At 39.1% G+C, this 22,398-nt stretch overlaps 1 protein-coding gene across 2 annotated transcripts in view; it reads left to right on the plus strand.

Annotated features, from left to right (window-relative positions):
- LOC126475474 (neuronal membrane glycoprotein M6-a) overlaps window positions 1-22,073 on the plus strand; it is a 39,555-nt gene extending 17,482 nt beyond the window's left edge. For both annotated transcript variants that reach the window (XM_050103364.1, XM_050103365.1), the window contains 3 exons: window positions 1,812-1,962; window positions 8,972-9,117; window positions 19,322-22,073. In XM_050103364.1, the coding sequence (XP_049959321.1) occupies window positions 1,812-1,962; window positions 8,972-9,117; window positions 19,322-19,453 (429 nt within the window). In that variant the 3' untranslated portion in view covers window positions 19,454-22,073. The remainder of the gene's footprint in view (window positions 1-1,811; window positions 1,963-8,971; window positions 9,118-19,321) is intronic.
- The last annotated feature ends 325 nt before the right edge of the window (window positions 22,074-22,398 follow it).

A 22,398-nucleotide genomic window follows, 5' to 3' on the forward strand; every position in this document is an offset into this window, starting at 1 on the left:
TATCCTACTATTTTTGAAATGATTTTTCCGTCTCTATTTGTGCATTAAAATCCCCCATAAGTATAACATATTTTGATTTTGGAATTTTTGATATGTCTTCTTCTAGAAGTTCCCAGAATGCTTCTGCTTTACTCGGATTTTTCTTATTGTCATCATTAATTGGAGCCTGAAAATTAACAAAGGTATACTGTTTATTTTTGCATTTAACTGTGAGAAGAGAGAGTCTTTCTGAACTGGATTTGAATTCTGTAATGTTATCTACTAAATTTTTATGAACATAGAAAGTGGTACCAAGTATTGGCATGCCTTTCATGATATTTATTGCTGGTTTACCCTTAAAAATTCTATGGTTTTTGGTTTCTGTAACATTTTCATCCAAAAATCTTGTTTCTTGAACTGCTAAAATTTGTATTTCATGCTTATCTAAGAGAATTTCAAGTTCTTTCTGTTTACCAATTTTTAGTAATGAGTTAACGTTCAAGGTGCCTGCAAAGAATTTCCTTTTGAACTTCAGTTTGGAAGAATACCAAGGTTGCTCCAACTCATCCTTAATGCAGATGTTGGGACTCCCCAGGACTTTATGTCCTGATGTGTTGCGTAAAGCAATAGTGGATTCCTCTTTCGAGTTACCAGCTGGGGTAGTGCTTCTTTCTAGCAGCCTTTCCAGCCTGCAATTGAAATTGTACAATGTACATGGTAGGAAATAAATTCCAAGGTAAGATCGGATAGCTAGACCGAAATTATTATTTTTCATGGTTTTCTCCATTTTGTTCTTCCACTCTCTCTGCTGTTGGGAGTTAGGATTCCTCTTCCGCCCTTGAGACCATTCACCGGGCTTCATCTGTAGCCCTAGGCAGGGGCCGTCACAGGGTGCTACCATCCAGAGCCAGATGGACGCAGGTTTTTTTTACGAGGTGTTACTCCTCCCCCCTCCCCCTCCTCCTTCCTCATCACTTGTGAGATGAGGCCCCAGGCTTGGGACTGGCAGTGCGGAGTTATTGTTATTGTTATTATTATTATTATTACTATTACTATTACTATTTTAATATTGTGTGATGCTATTCAGTTTGAAAACTTTTAATAGTTTGAAGGTAGGTATGTATGTATTGAATCTGTAGGTCTCTGTTGATTATATAGAAAGGAAGTTGTAAAACGTTGGGAGGCAGAGATTTCATTATATGTGCATATAGAGAACAAGGTTTTGCAGTTTGCCATGTCAAGTTTGCCTAGAGAACAAGCTTTTGCAATTAGCCATCTGAAGTATGCCTGTTGGTATGCTTGCACTTCTAATTTTTTAAAGATTTTAATATTGCTCTTACATGATAATTTGTATGTAGCTATGCAGTTTCAAAAACTTTCAATAGTGTGGAGGGTAGGTATGGAATCTGTAGCTCTCTATTGGTATAGAAAGAAGCTTGTATAATATTGAGACACAGAGAATTCACTATAAGTGCATGTATATAACAAGCTTCTTTAGTTAGCTATGTTGAATGCTTATTCTTATATGCTTCTGTGAAGGCTCTAATTGTCCTATAGAAGAAGTTACCTGTATGAGTAGATTTTATTCTTATCACTTACATTCTGTTATTTTCTGAAAAAGTGAGCTATTTAGATGTCGAGTACATGATTTCGCATTGAGAGTAATTAAATATTTTTGACAGTTTTCGTGTAACAGAAGTAATTGTAGTAAAATTAACAACCATTTGAAGTATCACATTACAAATCCAAGTAGAGTTTGGTGAAGTAACTTCAAAATACAACAACACTGTAATTAGCAATCTGTTCTTTTACATCCTTTGTGGCTGTTTCAGTTCATGAGTATCACCTACATCCTGCAGCTTGCCTGGGTGCTGATGTTGTGTTTCCTTGTGATAGTAACACTTATTTATACAATATTTTGGGCACTTTGCTCCAGCTCTCGGGTGCAGTTAAATCATCAGTGTATTGATTTCAAGCAATTCGGTAAGTTTGTAACAATATCCAAAAGTAAAAAAAATGCTTGTTTTGCTTATCCTTTGGGCAGGCATGTTATCCTTTTTAATAATGTTCTGCACAGGCCTTGGTTTGAGAGATTTTGTTATTTATTTGTCTGTTTATGTTTTGAGCTTAGTAAGATATTTTTCAATACACCAAATTGGAGTTTCTGATCTAGCTTCTTAAAGTGTAATTATGGCAATATATTTACTTGAAGTATTGAAACTGGACACTATTGTTCTGTCTACAATCTTTGTTATCGCCACTTTTATTGGGTGGGTATAATAGTGGAAGACGTAGTTACATGACTGCTGCTTTGTCTCTAGCTGAAATTGGTACAGTCCCAATTAATTACCAGTTCCAATGTTTAATATTAATTTTTAGATGAACTGAAATCGGTCAGACTTTGTTGAAAGAAGCTACATGCTGTGTCCTTAGTTATCGGCAAGACAATGCCCTGTCTTTCATAGTCATGCAGTAGTATGCTGCTTGTTTGCTGGACAGATTCGGTGATGAAAAAGTACAAAAATAATAAATTAAATTTCTGGATGTGGGGGCAGCCAAGTACACTGACAGAAAAAAGCAATCTGAAAGATAATATTGATTCAAATTTAGCACCTATCAGACAGGAGTGGTGTTAATAGTGCCACTATGAGAATGCAAATCAGGTTTACTTTAAATACATGCTGTAACTTTCGTGAGCATTAGTTACCTTTGAGATTGCACATGGTGAGTTGACATTTGTCAAGAAGGTCATAAAGACAGCAAGGATACCATTATCAACACCTCACTGAGCTAGAAAGAGATCATGTAATTGGGATAAGAGAGGCTGAATGTTCTCTCTGCAATATTGCAGAAAGACTTGGCAGTATTGTAGCCACTTTGTTTGGTTGCTGGCAGCCGTGGTCACAAGAATATATGGCCGCACTGCCGAGAGGGAAGACCATTTTATTTGGCATATGGCTCTGGCACATCCTAATGCATCTGCAGCAGCAATTTGAGCATCAGTTGGCACCACAGTGATGCAACAAACTGTTACAAATCGGTTACTTCAAGAACAGCTTCGAGCCAGATGCATCGTAGCATGTATTCCACTGACCCCAAACCACCGCCATTTCCAACTTCAGTGGTGTCAAGCAAGAGCTCCTTGGAGGGCAGGATGGAGGTGGTCTGTTATGTGTTCTGATGAAAGCTGATTCTGCTCCGGCACCAGTAATGGCCATGTGTTGATTAGGATAATGCCTGCAACCAACCTGTCTGCATGCTAGACAGTCTGAGACCTACACCTGGAGTTATGGTTTGGATGTAATTTTGTACCACAGCAGGAGCACTCTTGTGGTTGTACCACACATCTTGACTACAAATTTATACGTCAGCCTGGTGATTCGACCTATTGTGCAGCCATTTTTGGACAGTATTCCAGGGGGGTTTTCCAACAGGATAATGGTTTCACATACCACTATTATAACCCAACATGCTCTATACCGTGTCGACGTGTTGCCTTGGCCTCCTTGATCACCATACCTGACTCCAATCAAGCACTTGTGGGACATCATCAGATGACAACAGCGTCATCTGTAAACAGAATTAACCGTCCTTGTATTGCCTGACCAAGAGCAACAGATGTGGGAATCCATCCCACAAACGCACATTCAGTACCTGTACAACACAATGCATGTACATTTGCATGCCTGCATCTAACATTCTGGCAGTTACAACAGTTATTAATGAATCAGCATTTCACATTTGCACAATTGCTTATTTCGTGCTTACATTAAGCTGAGATCTTGCAATGCTAATCACTTAAATATGTTACCTAGACAAATGTATTTCTGAAATTTGATAACTCTACATTAATTATTTTTTGGTGTTGCGATTTTTTTCTGCCAGTGTATGCGGTGGGGGGTGGTACATGACAGTGCAGTTTGCCTGCAAAAGAAGTGGCACAACTTCTGAGAGAACGAGCTTGAAAAAATATTACTATTCAGAAAATGGTTGAATGAACTAAACAAAAAAATTGAATTTCATGATGTACAGAGCTGGTTCTAAAGCTCCATTGGTTATTAAAATATAGTCCCGATCTTCACACAGGATAGCCATGTGACTTCTTGCTGTTGTCACTGCTTCATAGATGATGTCTATGCCCACTGTTGCATTATTGCTGAATTCAGAGGATACTATGCTGTCCTCAAAATTTAGACTTGCACGAACTTGCAGCCAACAGTTCTACATCATAAATATTTCTGTGCAGAGACTAGTCCTGCACATAGTAATAATTTGTTGGACAGGTTGGGCAGCAATCTGCAATTGTTTGCTAATGATGGTGTTGTGTACAGTAAGGTGACGAAGTTGAATGACTCTAAGAAGATACAAGACAACATAGACAAAATTTCTAGTTGGTGTCATCAATGATAGCTAGCTCTAAATGTGGAAAAATGTAAGTTAGTTAGAATGTGTAGGAAGAACAAACCAGTAATGTCCAGCTACAGTATTACTGGTGTCCTGCTAGGAAAGAGTGGTTCACCTGTAAAGGAGACGATGTATAGGACGCTGGTGCAACCTATTCTTGAGAATTGCTCGATTGTTAGGGATCTGTACCAAGTTGGATCGAAGAAAGGCTGCTAGATTTGTTACTGGTAGGTTCAAAATGCGTGTAAGTGTTACAGAGATGCTTTGGGAACTCAAATTGAAATCCTTGGAGGGAAGGCGATTTTCTTTTCAAGAAAAACTATTGAGAAAATTTAGAGAACCAGCATTTGAAGCTGACTGCTGAATGATTCTGCTGCCTCCAACATACAATTCTTGGATGTCTAATTATTTTCCCTTTCTCTCTTTTGACTAGATAATTAACTATATACAGCTCGAGTTAGTCAGAAATTTTTGGTGCAGTTTGCCTGTGTAACATTTAGAATTGTCCAAGAGACACACAAAGATAACTGAAGAAAAGGTGTTCACTAGACCACAGTTCCGTTCAAAGTAAATGAAATTCACAATAGTCATCTCGTTTGCCATTAAAATGTTATAACGACTTCTTCCATTTCCTTAAAGAGTGCGCGAATAAAAGCGACAGTTGGTTTCCATCAGAACAATTACTCATGTTTACTGCAAAAGCAGCTGACTCACTAGCATTTAGCTTCATTCAACAACAGGTTCAATGTGCTCTGTTCATTCTCTATTTGGAAATGAGAGACTGCTCCGACCAACAGTGCATTCTGCTTGCGTGAGCAGATGCCCATCTGACCAAGCCTTAAGAATACGCTGAATTCACATGGAAGGGGCAGCAGGCCCTTGGACCAATGAACAAACTCAAGAGAAATTTGTAGCTCTGACTTCACTAGACCAATGAAATAAAAATAGTGAAGATGTAAAGAAAATAATCAGCAAGTGCACTTTATAAAAATTCACACAGTTCAAACCAATTTGAAAACAAGCAAGGAAAATGTTGCACAGATATGCATTCATTTCAACACAAATAACATGCATATAAACACCCCTGGGGGCTCACAACTCAGCGAGTACATGCATGTTGAGTATGAGGCCCCAAGCATTGCAGTACTTCTTCGTGTCGTGCTGCAATTTTACTTACTGACTGCTTCTTTTCTGCAACTTATTCTCTAAGACAGATTTTCTTCTGACAACCTAGCTTGGTCATAGGACATCGATTCTGACTTCTCCTGCTTTGTTCACATATTTTACACCACGTATTTCGGTTAACTTATGTTTGGTCACCGCATCTGGATTTAACGCAGTTTCTTTTTTCTTTTTTTAAAACATAGTGCAGACCATCTAGGGAAGCCACCCAATACCTAGCATTACAGCCAGTCCGTGTGGGTGGTTGTCAGATACCCATACGACGGTAGCCCCTACGATGCTGGGATTGCGCTGTTGATATCAAAGCTGTCATATGCTTAAGCATACTGAGGAGTAGGTGCCTGTCCATTTGGGGGCCCAGGAATCCAGGCTCTGGTCATCATGCCAGGTGATCTTTGCCCTGGTAGCTGGCAACCATGGGAGTAAGCGTCATCATGGCTGGTATTTGGCATCATGAAATGACCAAAGTTGTCAGTAGTTGGCTGTGAGCCCCAGCAGTCTGATTAGACATACCACAATTCATTGTCATTTGTTATGACCCTAGGAATTTTCCCTCCTTAGCTACACTACCGATGGAAAATGAAACCAAGTAGCTTGCAGACAGATCCCCCCCCCCCCTCCCCCTTGGTTCCTGGTTTTACTAAGCCACTGTTTTTTGTGGAGAATGTTAAAAAATATTTGTGAGTGAACTCTGTTCCCTTAGCAAATTACAAAACAGTTCTATCTTCATTAAGACAGCAAATCCTACACATTCATGGGAGTTAATCCCTTGTAAACAACTTGGTGATGTACCTGCTATCATCACACCCTGTAAGAACCTCAGCATGTTACAGGCATTAATTTTTCGCTAGGACTATAGCTACAGATGAAGAACTACTTAGACACTTGGAGAGGTGAGGGATTCACTTTGTATGTCAAGGCCTTCCAGACAACAAGATAGATGTTGGCGCATTCATCCTTACTTTTGAGGGGCATCCGCTTCCTGTTATTTTTTTACTGCAGCCATGTGAAGCAGTATTTCCTACCACCAATGTGGTGTTTTAATTGCCGGCACTTTGTCAACACATCTACTCAGTGTACATACTGCAGTGGGTTTCCTGCCTTCGTATTGTTGCCGTTGAACATCATTATTCTGTCATTGAAGCAAGGATTTCATGCTCTGTCACCTGCAACTTCATATGTTTGAAACATGTAAAAAGTCTCAGTAGCACACAAACAAGAATCATATCAGATGCCAACCGGTGTGGCCGTGCGGTTAAAGGCGCTTCAGTCTGGAACCGCGTGACCGCTACGGTCGCAGGTTCGAATCCTGCCTCGGGCATGGATGTGTGTGATGTCCTTAGGTTAGTTAGGTTTAATTAGTTCTAAGTTCTAGGCGACTGATGACCTCAGAAGTTAAGTCGCATAGTGCTCAGAGCCATATCAGCTTTCCTTACTGATTCGGTTCTTTTCTCCTACGGTTCTTTTCTCCTAGTTTTTGGACATACTCAGATGCCTTTTTATGTAGTGCAATTCTCAATTGCTATCTCGGAGAACATTCTGGTTGCGTGCCTTGCCTGTATGCACCAAGCTGTAAAAAATAAATAAATAAATAAATAAATTGTGGCTACTGCACTGCTCCCCCACTGAGGGCAGGCCAGACTGCCTTTCCTTTCACTGCGACAAAATATTTCACCCTTTCCATTACTATCTTTAAGACACATTAACTGCTTATTTACAAAACAGCTGCTTCTCACTCATGGCAATATCATTGTGGGCTGAATAGCAGAATAACAACACCGAAATAATGATCCTGACTCCACAGAAAGAGTCAAGTTTGGCTTGACACTAATAATAAAAAATACTTATGGCTTCTACTGGATTTTATGTTACTATTAATTTTGAGAAAATGATTAGTGAGAGTAATAATGGCCCCAGCAACAAGCTCCATCAGAAACTGAATCGTCCTGGTGAAAGGACCTGGCTACAGTTAAAGGTAATGTAAATGGCCATTAACTTTTTGTATTCTTGAGGCTGCAGCTCTCAGTGTAGCAATGTCAGGCTATGTCCCAGTTGCTCCTATCTTGTGCCCCCAGAAAATTTCTGCAACAAAGTATCCAGGTTCAGCGTTAGGAATATTTAGGGCTTCAGTGAAATAAAAGTCTGCCGTTCAAAGAACCAATTTTGAACACTATATTCCCAATTAATTGACAAAACAGTTCCGAACTAATGTGTTTTCACTGCTGCTGGCCACTATTAGTTGATAGCTTGGTAAATCTCTGAAGTTACTATCCTTTTCCCAGTGACAGAAAGCTAGGTTGTAACCAATTGGTGACCATTTCCATATGTTACTCACATCCCACTGTGATATCTGCTATTCGTATCTTTCTCTCTGACCTTAGATGTCTCTCTCTCAGTCCCAAGTCATTTGAGTCTCTTAGGGAATGAGCCGACCAACAATGTGGTAAGAGAAGCAAATACTTGCCCAACATTCATGTTGACAATCCCACATTTGGTTTGCAAGTGCAGATCAGATCTGTTCTCTCCTGGAGATGGAACATCATTTGGTGGGCTACTGCCCCCTTGTATAAACTCTGCGCTACCCACCTACTGACCTGATTATTTCTCTCACCTTGTTTTATTATTGTCTGTTCAACTGATGCCCATTCCATTTTAAGCTGACTCGCTTTTGCCATTATGAAACTCCTGGCTAGAAGGCATTTTATACTCTGTAACTTCTTCGTCTGAATTGAGTTGACGTGGGGTCAGATACGAGAGGAGTTTATATTGCCGGGGATGAACTCTGGGAGATTGCTCGTCTTCTCTGACCTATGTACCAGCCTCACCCATATATTTTTATATGTCCTTAAATTATTTCCCAGTTCTGGTATAAATATTAGTTTCAGTACCTAATTTTACTGCTTCTACATGTTTTCATAATTGGATCAAATTTCTTTCGGATGAGATAGCTCTTGACAGGGAGACTGAAGACCTCTCCGTTTAGTCACCAACCAACCAATCATCATGCATTTAAATTTGTAGCCAATTTGTTACTTTTTGCATAATTTAAAATAATAAAGTGTGCATGAAATCTGTCACATACAAAACTTGCAACGTTTTTCAAAATGGAGATTAGCAAAACTGCTGAAAATATTAATTCTGTGTTTTTATTGATGTGATCTACGACTTGAAAATTTTCAATGTAGTTAACCATGTACTTTATATCTAATTGCTTAGGCATTATGTTAAAAAAATTATCATACACTTACTTTTAAATACTAAGAAATTTGCACCGAAAGTTACATAACTTTATTTTAATTTATGTGAGGTAAGTTAGATTAAAACATCAAATAACAGTACTCTTAATGCAGAACATACAATGTGAAGCATTTCAGTTTGTGTGTAATACAGTTTCTGTTGTTTGCAGACTTTCTCTTTCCTCCAAAGACGCCCCCTGCAGACATGGAAGTGTGTGAAGATGAACTGAAACTGTTCTGCAAAGACTATGTGGAACGTGCAGAAGTTATGTTTATTCTTGCGTCTGTCTCATGTTTGTTGGTGATCCTCAGTCTTGTGAGTAAAATTACACTGTTCACTAATATTATTAAAATATCTTTTGTAAATGGGGAATACATCCTGAATGAAATATTTCTACTTAACAAGCAGCAGGATATAAAATCACGGGTGTTCAGAACCAGAATTTCCTCCTGACAAAAGAGAAATAAATGTACACAGAAATGAGATAGCACAGGAATTAATTTGGAGTGTCATTCAAGAGCAAGTGGGAGACTATAGAGTACTATGAGAAGAAAATAGGAAATTAAATCAAACAATAGAAAATCCAGGATGGAATGTAACATCATTATGAGAAGGGAAGTTGCCACTCACCATACATCAGAGATGCCGAGTCGCGAGATGCTGAGGTGCAACTGAGCATCTCTGCTATATGGTGAGTGGCAACTTTCATTCTCATAATATAAATAGGAAATTAATGCATTCTTACAATCTACATCTGCATCTATACACTGCAAACCACCATTTCATTTACATATGGGGCGCTGGAAGAATGATCATTTGAATGCCTCTGTTCATGCAGTAATTATTCTAGTTTTATCCTCACAATCCCCCTGTGAGTATATTCCTAGAGTCATTGTTTAAAGCAAGTTCTTGGAACTTGGTCAACATACTTTCTTGGTATAGTTTATGTCTGTCTTCAAGAATCTTCCAGTTCAGTTCCTTCAGTATCTCTGTGACACATTCCCATGGATCAAACAAACCCATGATCAATGATTCTGTCCTTCTCTGTAGACGTTCAATATCCCATATTAGTCCCATTTGGTATGGGTCCCACACACTTGAGCAATATTCTAGGATGGATCGCACAAGCGATTTGTAAGCAGTCTCCTTTGTAGACTGATTGCACTTCCCAGTGTTCTACCAATAAACTGAACTCTACTGTCTGCTTTACCCCTGACTGAATGTGTGAGATTATTCCATTTCATATCACAACAAACCACTTTGAAGTCTTATCAATACTGAATATTTATGCTGCTTCTTTTAGACAGTACTTCATTATAGATAACTGCATCATATTGTGTGCCAGTTCATAAATATACAACTTGAACGGCAAGGGTCCCAACAAACTTCCCTGGGGTACACCTGAAGTCACTTCTACATTTGATAATGACGCTCCATCCAAGATAACATGCTGTGTCCTCCCTACCAGAAAGTCTCAATACAGTCACAAATTTAACTTGATACCTCACATAATCACACTTTTGACAATAAGTGTTGTTGTGGTACTGAGCCAAATACTTTTCTGAAATGAAGAAATACTGCATCTACCTGACTGCCTTGATCCAAAGCTTTCAGTATGTAATGTGAGAAAAGTGCAAGTTTGGTTTTACGTGATCAGCATTTTCGGAATCCATGCTGATTGACATGGAGGAGGTTATTCTGTTCAAGATACCTCATTATGTTTGAGCACAGAATATGTTCTAAGATTCTACAAGAAATTGATGTCAATCCTGTGTACTTCATATACTGTGTATATTCCGCAGAAGTCTGTTGAATATTCAGCAATGTGTTTTTCAACCAGCGCATCCTCACAAAAGATTGTGTAGCCTGTGAGTAAGTTTCAGTGTTTTACAATCAGTGCTAAGACAAAGCTGATATCCTTGTTGAGAATTACAGTTACAAAGAGAAATACATCATGAATGTTGACCCATTTCAGTGATATTAACAATAAGACCATAGTATTAGTTATCATTCAGGGGAAGCACAACCAAAATTTGACAAATCAGTTTTTTATCTAGGAAAAGTGCATGTCAGAGATTGTATATTGTTAATGAAGAATGTGATACTTGTTTTAGGACTCACTTATTAATGAACCAGGCATTACTTCATAATGCATGAAGAAGTTCTATAATGCATTATTGCTGTGGCATTACCATCTTAATGCAAAGAAAACCTGAAACCTTAATAGTTCTCCAAATAAGTATGTAGTAAGGTTCATGGAAAATCACATGGTTCATTGGCAACTATCATAAAAAAGAAAAGGAATATGTTTCACAGGAGTTTCAAGGAATTCTTGCAGAAAGAACTGAAACAGATTTTTAATAAAATGGAACAGCTCTCATCAGTTGTAGAAAATGCCTTCCTTGTTGTCTTCAGAAAATTTTGTATTACTGATTACATTTTGAGAGAGAATTTCGGAAACAGGCAATTGTAAGAAAGATGAATTGTAATATTGCATGTCTCAGAATACACGTCGTTTGTCTGGTGCATTGTAGATCAACAGGATAAGAACTACCGCTGTTTTGCTGTTAGGAATGTTATGGTATAGAGCTTACATTGCCTTCAGTTGAGGAGTAAGTTACAATGAAATATACAGAAGTTGTAGTATAAAGATTAATTGGGAATGAATAAAACATATTTACATAATAGGAGCTAGATATTGATTTATCCTTAAGTACACTGCTCTGCAACATGTAAGGACAATATAGGTAGAGTATCATCACATTTTAAATATTAGATGGAAATGAATGAAAGTGCAGGAGCGTGTTGCCAGTTGCGCACAGAAAGTTGGAGGTTACATAGCGTGATGGGTGACTTTAGCGCCAAATGGGGCTGGCCCTGCAATGCAAAGTGGTTAAAGAAACGAGAAAAGACAGTGTGTGTCAATTAGCGAGCGGTTATGGTGCACCATTGTGGTGGTGGTCTTCATTAAAACATTTTGATGACTTCGCATGGGGAAGAATTATCAGGAAACTAGAAGAAAGACAAAATGTAGCCAGGAGTTTGATATTGCTCACAGCATTGTATCACATGCGTGGGGAGCAATCTGAACCACTGGCACCACTGCTTGAAAAAGAGTGGGTGGTTGGCTATGACCACCTACAGCAGCAGATGACCACTATATTAAGCAACAGGCAAGGAGGGACACATGTCAAACAGCGGCTGGAAGTGCTACAACATTTAACAGGATTGCAAGGCACTCAATCTGAAGCTCCACAGTGAAGTCGTAACTGCTTTTGGAGGTTGCTTTTGGAGGTGGGAGTCTGTCCAATGACCAGTACATTGTGTTCTTCTTGACACCTGCATGTTGGCGGCAGCAGGATGGTGTTAAGAACATAGGGACTGGACCGTCAAGGAGTGGGCTCATGTGATTTTTTTCTGATGAGAGCAGATTCAATCGTGAGTAGTGATTCTGGACATACCCTCATGTGGTGAAAGGTAGGAATCTGTAAGGCACCCAGGAACATAGTTGAACAAGATTGTTTTGGTGGTCCAGGTGTTATGGTGTGGAGAGGCATTATGTTGCATGGGCATACTGACCTCCAAATCTTTGAACATGGTACATTCAATGGTCAGTGTTGTTGTGACACCATACTTTTTCAACACGAGCATCTTTTCACAGATGCATTCATCCCTGATTTTGTCTTTATAGATGACAATGAGCAATAGCATCAAACTGTGCAGTTGGCGGAGCTTTCAGATTGAAAGAATGTTGAATGAATGGTCTCGTCTGCCTCTTCCCCCAAGTTAAAACCCATCAAGCACAATGGAGAAATGGTGGGGAGACTTATTGTAGCACAATCACATGCACCAACCAACAGTTATCAACCACATTGGTGGAGGAATGGATTGTCCGACCACAAGAACTCTTATCAACCGTGTGACCAGCACGGGAGAAACTGCAGAGCATGTGTTGCTATCTGTGGTGATCAGACATGTTGTTAACACCCATATTCTGCCTTCTGTAAAGTCCATGGGACCATCATAAATCATGGTGACTTCAATGTAAGTAATGTCTTTGAATAGAAGTGACATTTCTGTTTGTCTAATTGTGTATTTCTGTCAGTTAACTTCTGTACTATTCTGTAGCAGTTCTTTCTATGTGTGGTTCAAGTTTCATCAAGCCATGTTACTTGAAAGTATCACGTCATGAAAGAGCTTTTAACCCCTCCCCCACTCCTCCCCCCCCCCCCCCCCTCAATTTTTAAATCCATTTTTGTGTCCTCAGTCTTTGCCTGAAGGATACGGATCTTTGCCTCGTGTTCTGCTGTCTTCCTGTCTTGCACATAACCTGCATAACCATAGAAGAGCGTTCTTGGGAATCTCTTATGTCCCAGTGCAGTCACCCCAGTGAAACTGCAATTCAGTCCCCACACACCAATCCCAAACTATGAACTGTGTGACAGCATGCACAATTATTACCCACAGCTGTGTTATTATGAGTAATTATTAACTTACGATACATAATTGCTGGCCATTACACCTTGAGGAAGCAAAATATCAGTACTGTGAATAAGCACACATAAAAATATCCTAGCTTTTGGAATAAAACGTTCCTCCTTTGGGGAGGAAAGAGGAATAATATGAAAAGTTTAAAAAATGAAGGGATGGTTGATGGCTTTTAGGCTGAAAGTCAAAATAAATAAATAAATAAAGGGCAAGTCACTCACACTCTAGGAAAAGACAGAATCATCTTATTTATTTAGTGAATGGCAGAAAACACAGCATTCCTATGTAGATATAAAATACTTATTATAATGAATAATACATAAAACATAGAATGAAAATATTTTACATATGCAGTTCATTAGTTTATAATGTTAAATTTAATTGCTCAATTCATACATTAGAATACTTTGTATTGCCTAGATATTGTATTGGCCTGGACAGGATGGTGGCCTCTACAGAGAAGGTGTTGGGTAGTGGTGTTGGGTCAGTGTCAAGATGTTGGCTTTTGACAAACCATGAAAACAGCATCTATAGTCAAACATCAAACATTTTATTCAAACTACAACACTCATTGTGCTGCTTTGTAGTGACCATGCCATGTATTACCTTGCCCCTTCCTCCTTCTGCTCTTGTGCATGTTGAGGACGACAGACAGCACACAAAAAACTGCTGAGACTGGTTAGTGGCCAAAGGGCAGCAATGCCAGCAACTGTAGGAATGCTGCTGCCCAGAATCCAAGCAGGAGCATGTGTACCAGCTACGCATGGCACAGCTGCTTGTGGGAGGTGTGCCAGCAATGCAGAAGCCCACTGTAATTCTTTCAGTTGTCAGCCCTCAGAAGTGGAACTTGCCCTTGCTAGTGAAGGCATGTGGCACCAGGACGCCCACACTAATGTAGGAGGGCAAGCGGCTTAAGCTGCCCTGGTCTTGAACAGCAGCCCTCCAGGGCAAAGTCTGCTGTGGCCAGAGTGAACTAGAAAGCAGCTCACTAGCGGAAGGCACAAAGTCCAAGGAGGTGGACTCACCGCCTCCATTGTGCTCGATGGTGGTGAAGACCTAAATTCTTGGTGGCTACTTTAGAACCATATTGCCTAGTCATCTGGCGTAATGCTTTCCTCGTGGTTGGTGCCACCAGACTGGAACACGTTTGGCTAGAATTGGTGGATATTTACACTGGTTAGGTACCCATTTGTTGTGTCAATGGTACCACTTCTAATCATGTATGGTATAATGAGTGTGTTGCTTGTAGGTGAGGAAATTGACCCAAGTGGTTGTGCAATAGCCCTGTCCTTCTGCTCGGCCTAGCTCAGCTCACATTGAATAAGCAGGCCAGTCGTCACTGCAGTGACAGTGCTTTGTCTCCCCGCCCACTTCTAAAGCTTCCCAAACCTGCTATGGAAGAGGTGGTATTTTCAAAGTAGTACAAAAAAAAAAAAAAAAAAAAAAGGTTGCTGCACTACAGTATGTTGATAAAGTACACTCCTGAAGGGTATGTTGGATGAGATAGTTGGTCACCGAAACTCCAAAATGAGTTTATCTCCACTTAAAAAGAAGTCCCATGTATATTTATTTCTTCATGCAGATTCTATTTTCCACAAATGTCAAGGCATTTCAAAAGCTGGTGTGTTGTGGATTTTGAGTTCAGTTTGTATTCATGATGGTGCCTGCTAAATAGATATAGTTCTGCAGCGGTTTTTATAGCTGGTTGTCTGGATTTTAGGGGATATAGCAGTGAATGGGAAGCTTGGGATTATTCAGTATTTTCGTACATTCACATAACAAAGCTTCCTGCTTTCCGAGTTAAAGTGTGGAGATATGCCACACTGTTAGAAGCCAGAGAGTTGGTGTACTTTTTAGATAGCTTGTGATCATACACATTGTATTGAGTCAGATGTTGAGTTTGCTGGTGTGGTTACTGTTCAGCCACATAGGAGCACAATATTCTGCTGTGCTATACACTAATATCGATGTAGATCACCTGTTGATCCCCAAGTGGTACCACCCACCTTTTGGAGGATGTTGTTCCTGTTGTGAACTTTGGCCGGAGTTGGTCAAGTACTATCAGTAGGTGGGAGATACACTATGTGATCAAAAGTATCCAGACGTCTGCTGAAAATGACTTACAAGTTCATGGCGCCCTCCATCAGTAAAGCTGGAATTCAGTACGGTGTTGGCCCACCCGTAGCCTTGATGACAGCTTCCACTTTCAGGTGCTGGACAGTTTCTTGGGGAATGGCAGCTCATTCTTCATGGAGTGCTGCACTTAGGAGAGGTATCAATGTTGGTTGGTAAGGCGTGGCACGAAGTTGGCATTCCAAAACATCCCAAAGGTGCTCTATAGGATTCAGATCAGGATCCCATGCAGGCCAGTCCATTACAGGGACATTATTGGTGTGTAACCACTCTGCCACAGGCCGTGCATTATGAACAGGTGCTCGATCTTGTTGAAAGGTGCAGTTGCCATCCCTGAATTGCTCTTCAACAGTGGGAAACAAGAAGATGCTTAAAACATCAATGTAGGCCTGAACTGTGATAGTGCCACGCAAAACAACTAGGGATGCAAGCCCCCTCCATGAAAAACAGACCACACAATAACATCACCACCTCTGAATTGTACTGTTGGCACTACACACGCTGGCAGATGACGTTCACTGGACATTCGCCATATCCACACCTTGCCAACAGATCGCCACATTGTGTACCATGATTCATCACTCCACACACGTTTTTCCACTGTTCCATCGTCCAATGTTTATGCTCCTTACGCCATACGAGGCATTGTTCGGTATTTGCTGGCGTGATTTGTGGCTTTTGAGCAGCCACTCAACCATGGAATCTAAGTTTTCTCACCTCCCGCCTAACTGTCGTAGTACTTTCAGTGGATTCTGTGCAGTTTGGAATTCCTGTTTGATTGACTGGATAGATGTCTGCCTATTACACATTATGACCCTCTTCAACTGTCGGTGGCCTCTGTCAGTCAACAGACTAGGTCGGTGTGTTCACTTTTTGCACTGTGTGTATCCCTTCACGTTTCCACTTCACTATCACATTGGAAACAGTGGACCTACAGATGTTTAGGAGTGTGGAAATCTCACTTACAGACGTATGACACAAGTGACACTCAATCAACTGACCACGTTCGAAGGCTGTGAGTTCCGCAGAGCGCCCCATTCTGCTCTCTCATGATGTCTAATGACTGTTGAGGTCGCTGATATGGAGTACTTGACAGTAGGTGGCAGCACAGTGCGCCTAATATGAAAAACATATGTTTTTTGGGGTGTCCAGATACTTTTGATCACAAAGTGTATGTCAAGTGTGACACTTTTGAGTAGAATTGTATTTTATAGAATTTCCATGAAAATAGATTTGCTGTTGATAGTTGGACTTTTTAAGGTTGAAGCACAAGCATTCTGTTTTACTGGACTTCAGTTGCCACACAATTGAAATATCATCTATCAGCATCCTTTCAGTTTGCTGTATGGACATTCTGTGAATACCAATAGTTAGGTCATCTCCGTAAGTGAATATTCTGCTGACAGTATTAGGAATATCTGCAATATAAAAGTTGAGGAAAAAAAAAACTGGTGGAAGTACAGAGCCCTTACTTCACATAGCACATTAATACAGTTCTACAGTGAATCACTTTTAGGGACAGCTGAAGGAGTCCTCTCTCTCAATATGGTATCATAAACTGCAGTTGATAGACAGCTACTGCTTATATTTTCGAGCCATCTTGAAACCATGCTTTAATAAAAGTTGAGTGTTAGGATTTGATCTGTACAACTGTCAAAAACATTATGCTTAGATGGAAAGTGTTCCGTAATTTTGCTACCATCTGTTGGGTCTCATCGTCATCAGGAAATATGGGTATCTCTCACCCAGAGGTGCTTCTCAACCTTTCCCAAACTCTCCCCTCCAATGCTTTTATGTGATTTGTAGCTTACAATTTTAAACATTATAGATTTTAATCAAAATTATTTTGTTTTCTGCCAGGGGGCAGACTGGTGTTACTCTTGTCATAAAATGCACCGGTCCATCACCATTGTAGTATAATGGATGTGGAGTTAGAAGCTGTAGAACAGCACTGGCAGTTTGATGCTGTGATGCAGTTAGTGTGACATTTTTCATACAAAAAATCAAAAGACTGTGTCAGTTGCCACCACAAGAAAGAAAAAAAGAGGTCTTTAGGAGAAACATTTAAATTAGCCAAAAAATGATCTAGAAAGAGTCCAGTTTTCACCTTAATTTGGCAAAAAATGGATCACAACAGAGAAATAGATTGTAACTGCAATTTATCTCAAGATTTGATAAATCCTCGTCAGTGGAAATACCTTATACTTGAGGTTAAACATCTCTGTGTAAGTTTGAATGTAATGGGACAGCAGAGCAACTTCATCATGATGTAGGTGGAATTGACTCATAGATAACATACACAACACAATAATTAAATACACAAAAACAAGTATCAAAATTAATCGTCATTGACAAAAGAGGAAAATGAGAGGGTAATAAATGCATCAACCTTAATTCTTGGTCTTCTATTTCCTGCTGTTTGTCTTGTATGATATTTCTGCTGCAATCTCAGTAGCTATGTGATTGATAAGAAAATAAACTGTGATAATTTACACTACTGGCCATTAAAATTGCTACACCACGAAGGTGATGTGCTACAGATGTGAAATTTAACTGACAGGAAGAAGATGCTGTGATATGCAAATGATTAGCTTTGCAGAGCATTCACACTAGGTTGGCACTGGTGGCGACACCTACAACATGCTGACATGAGGAAAGTTTCCAACCAATTTCTCATACATAAACAACAGTTGACTGGCATTGCCTGGTGAAACGTTGTTGTGATGCCTCATGTAAGGAGGAGAAATGTGTACAATCACATTTGCGACTTTGATAAAGGTTGGATTGTAGCCTATCACGATTGCGGTTTATCGTATCGCGACATTGCTGCTCATGTTGGTAGAGATGTAATGACTGTTAGCAGAATTTGGAATCGGTGGGTTCAGGAAGGTAATACGGAACGCCGTGCTGCATCCCAACGGCCTTGTATAACTAGCAGTCGAGATTACAGGCATCTTATCCGCATGGCTGTAATGGATCGTGCAGCCACGTCTCAATCCCTGAGTCAACAGATGGGGACGTTTGCAAGACAACAACCATCTGCACAAACAGTTTGACGACATGTGCAGCAGCATAGACTATCAGCTCGGAGACCATGGCTGCTGTTACCCTTGACGCTGCACCACAGACATGAGCACCTGCGATGGTGTACTCAACGACGAACCTGGGTGCAAAAATGGCAAAACGTCATTTCTTCAGATGAATCCAGGTTCTTTTTACAGCATCATGATGGTCGCATCCGTTTTTGGCAACATCACGGTGAACGCACATTGGAAGCATGTACTCGTCATCGCCATACTGGCATATCTCCCGGTGTGATGGTATGGGGTGCCATTGGTTATCCATCTCGGTCTCCTCTTGTTCGCATTGACGGAACTTTGAACAGTGGACGTTACATTTCAGATGTGGCTCTACCCTTCATTCGATCCCTGTGAAACCCTACATTTCAGCAGGATAATGCACGACTGCTTGTTGCAGGTCCTGTTTGGGCCTTTCTGGATACAGAAAATATTCGACTGCTGCCCTGGCCAGCACATTCTCCAGATCTCTCACCAATTGAAAACGTCTGGTCAATGGTGGCCGAGCAGCTGGCTCATCGCAATACGCCAGTCACTACTCTTGATGAACTGTGGTATTGCGTTGAAGCTGCATGGGCAGCTGTACCTGTACACGCCATCCAAGCTCTGTTTGACTCAATGCCCAGGTGTATCAAGGCTGTTATTACAGCCAGAGGTGGTTGTTCTGGGTACTGATTTCTCAGGATCCATGCACCCACCAATGAATACCCGTTTATCATCTGCATTTCTTCTTGATGTAGCAGTTTTAATGGTCAGTAGTGTATTACGTTTCATTGTGATCACATTTAAACTTGAATAACAGAAATCTATTTATTTTTCAGATTCATTATTTAATGTGCCTTTCTGCAAATTATGCACACATTCGAGATCATGAGAAATTCCAAGAACTTCAGGAACTTCAATATCTGCAGGACCCTGAAATGTCTGTTGCTGGATCAAAAGACCGATTCTAAGTTGCCAGAATGCAGTTGAGCTGGGATAACGTCTGACATTTGCGTTTATAAAATGTTTAGTGTACTGTGTTGGTTTGTCTAAAGTGTGCCTGTATGCAGACGGCAGGAAAGGGGACCATGTGTACCTGTTGTGGAGAATTATTATTATGGTTATTATTATTATTATTATTATTATTATTATTATTGATCAACTGTGTTCCATTTTATGTTTCACACTGATTAGAATTATCTTCCCAAACTTTTTTATGACCACACATGTATCTTCATTGTTCAGTAGCTACAGTTGTAACCACAGGCCAATTCTGCAAGAGGAATGCCGTCTATTTGTAACCTGAAGGTAGTTGTCATCTCATTGATTAAGAGTTGTAATTATTTACACACTTTCAAAGTGCTTGCAAAATTAGGTTGAGATTAATGAAAATGTTTCAGATTTCAGTGTGAGAAGTGTTAAATTGTCGTTTGAGAGGTGCTTGCACAAATGTGATTTCCAGTATTGCTGTGTCTCTACAGAATCCTGTATCATATCAGTTGAGCAGGAAAAGTCTAGAGAGTTCACCCCCCCCACCCCCCTCAATAAAATTTCTCTTCTGGTTCACTTCACATTGCTTCAGTATTTTAGGTAAAGTAATATAATTTTATTGTGCAAGAAAAATAAGTAGTGTAATGGTAATTCTTTTAAAAAAAGAGTGCCTAAAAAGCTATCATTTTGTGACATAACTGAGTATTGCAATGTTGTTTTGAATGTAATGTTCTAAACTGGTTAGTAAAATATCATTGTTCAGACTGCTGATTGCAGTTAGTCTCACACAGATTGATTGATTAGACTATCAAGTAAGTTAAATTGTCTTCATTTTTATGTATTTATTTTTTATTAATGAAAAAGAAAGGAAAGCAATTGTCAGTTTGGCAGAAATTTGCTGAAAATGAGAGATGAAGTGACTGCTGCCTAATGTAATTAGAAAAAGGAAATTGTTTAGGAGTGCCAGTCATTAAAGTACCCACGTCATTGTCATATAGTTATCATGTATTTTGTTTAATGTGTGAACTACAATTTGTATGAGAAGAAGGAAAAGAAACCATTAAACAATGGAAAATCCAGGATTATTTAGCTTAACAAAAGGAGCTGAGAGCAACAGTTGGAATATTGTATATGTTGTCCGTGGTTTATTGAACTTCAAACCTCAGGGAAAAGTTATTCATGTTTGAATGTTTTATGGTGTTAGGAAAAGTTTTGGGATTAATGGTTTTTTTATCATTAACGTATACAAACAATCAAAGCAAATACATTTTCATGAAAAGTTCGTCAGGTTAGAGAAAGTAGTTGTGGATCAAAACATCAAGACAGAGTGAGCTCTGCAAAAATTTGATTGATTTGTAAAGAGAATATTTTCTAGGAAGAATGTCAGCTGTCACTGTTTACAAGATAGCATTATTGTTAAACACATTTAAATGTGATATGACTACTTAATACTATTTTTATCAAAAAGTATATAGTGTATGTTTTACCCAGATATTTATTTCAACGGGTAATGTGGGAGGGAAAGTGTCACTTTTATTGTGTATCCATGTTTTGGATTCATTGTGGCTATTTGCAGGGACAAATGGGAATGAAAGTGAAAGGTTCAGCTATTTTCTCCAGTTGATAGTTTTAGTAGCGGTTGAAAAGACTCTGGTAAAACAAAACAAAAATATTGTTATATTTTTCATGTGTGTTGTATTTAGAAATCTATAATGTTTCATTTTAGGTACTATGTTTCTGCTGTATGTTGTTGTATTTAGTACAGTATAAGATCTGGTGTGTGTGTGTGTGTGTGTGTGTGTGTGTGTGTGTGTGTGTGTGTGTGTGTGTAGGAGGGGGGGAGGGTTATATTTTTTTGTGAGTGAAGCACAATTTCATTAACTCAGTATATGAAATATAGCTTTTTTAATCCGTCCAGTTTCAGACAGCTTTTGACAATTTTAATTTACCTATTTTGTTAATTTGTGTTGTGCATTTATGACGTACATTGCCTGACTAGATGTCAAGAATCATACTGTATCAGTATGTTTGTTTATTATTTTATTATCCTTAAAAAATTCCACCTATTGAAAAAAGGTTTAATTTGTGAATGACAATTGCTTTAAAGAGGCTGTTAACAAAATTAAATATGCAAGAAGAATTATGCACTTTTCTTGGTGTTGGTTAAGAGCTCTGCACATTTGATACATTGGACTAATATTTGGAACAAAAACCTTGAAAGCCATATGGTTCTTACAAATTTCACTGTGAATTTTGTTGCACAATCGTATAAAGTAATGTTCTTTGAATTGTCACTTGTTCTTTTGTAATGAAAAACTGAAATGTTAACTTTATATGCAAAATTCTGTGTTTGTGTCATCTTGTGTTGCAAATATTTCAATGAGAAACCTATGCCAGCAACGTAAGTACTTGTTGTGGACAGATGAATTGCAATTTATTGTTGTTAGTAAGCACTACTTATGTTTTTTTTTTTTTAAATACTTACATTAGTTTTTTTGAAATATTGAAAAAAGGCATAGTTTTTTATAAGTATCTTATATTTTTCTATGTTATGACCATATTAAATAAGAACTGATATTAAATAATTTCATTACATTGGTAGTATAAGTTTCTGACTGATAACCTTTTGAATTCTTCAAAATAATAATTATTTTTATTCTCATTTCTTATAATTTTTTATTTGTTACTTTTGATTAACAGATTACTTCTTACAAGAGAAGGTAGTGCAAAGAGTAAGGGAAGCACACAGCTATAGGGAAAACAAGAGATTCCCGTTTTACATACTTGTTTGAGTAAAATCAGTACGTGGGAGCAACCGATTGAAAAAAATTGATTCAAGTGGTTGTACTATTCATTCCTTTTTTTTGAGTGATACTAGTCTGCAGGAGCAACCTAAGGAGAACAGTTTTACAATTTGTTGTAGTTT

This window comes from Schistocerca serialis, chromosome 4 (genome assembly GCF_023864345.2).
Source record: "Schistocerca serialis cubense isolate TAMUIC-IGC-003099 chromosome 4, iqSchSeri2.2, whole genome shotgun sequence".
In the NCBI taxonomy this organism is placed as follows: Eukaryota; Metazoa; Arthropoda; class Insecta; order Orthoptera; family Acrididae; genus Schistocerca; species Schistocerca serialis.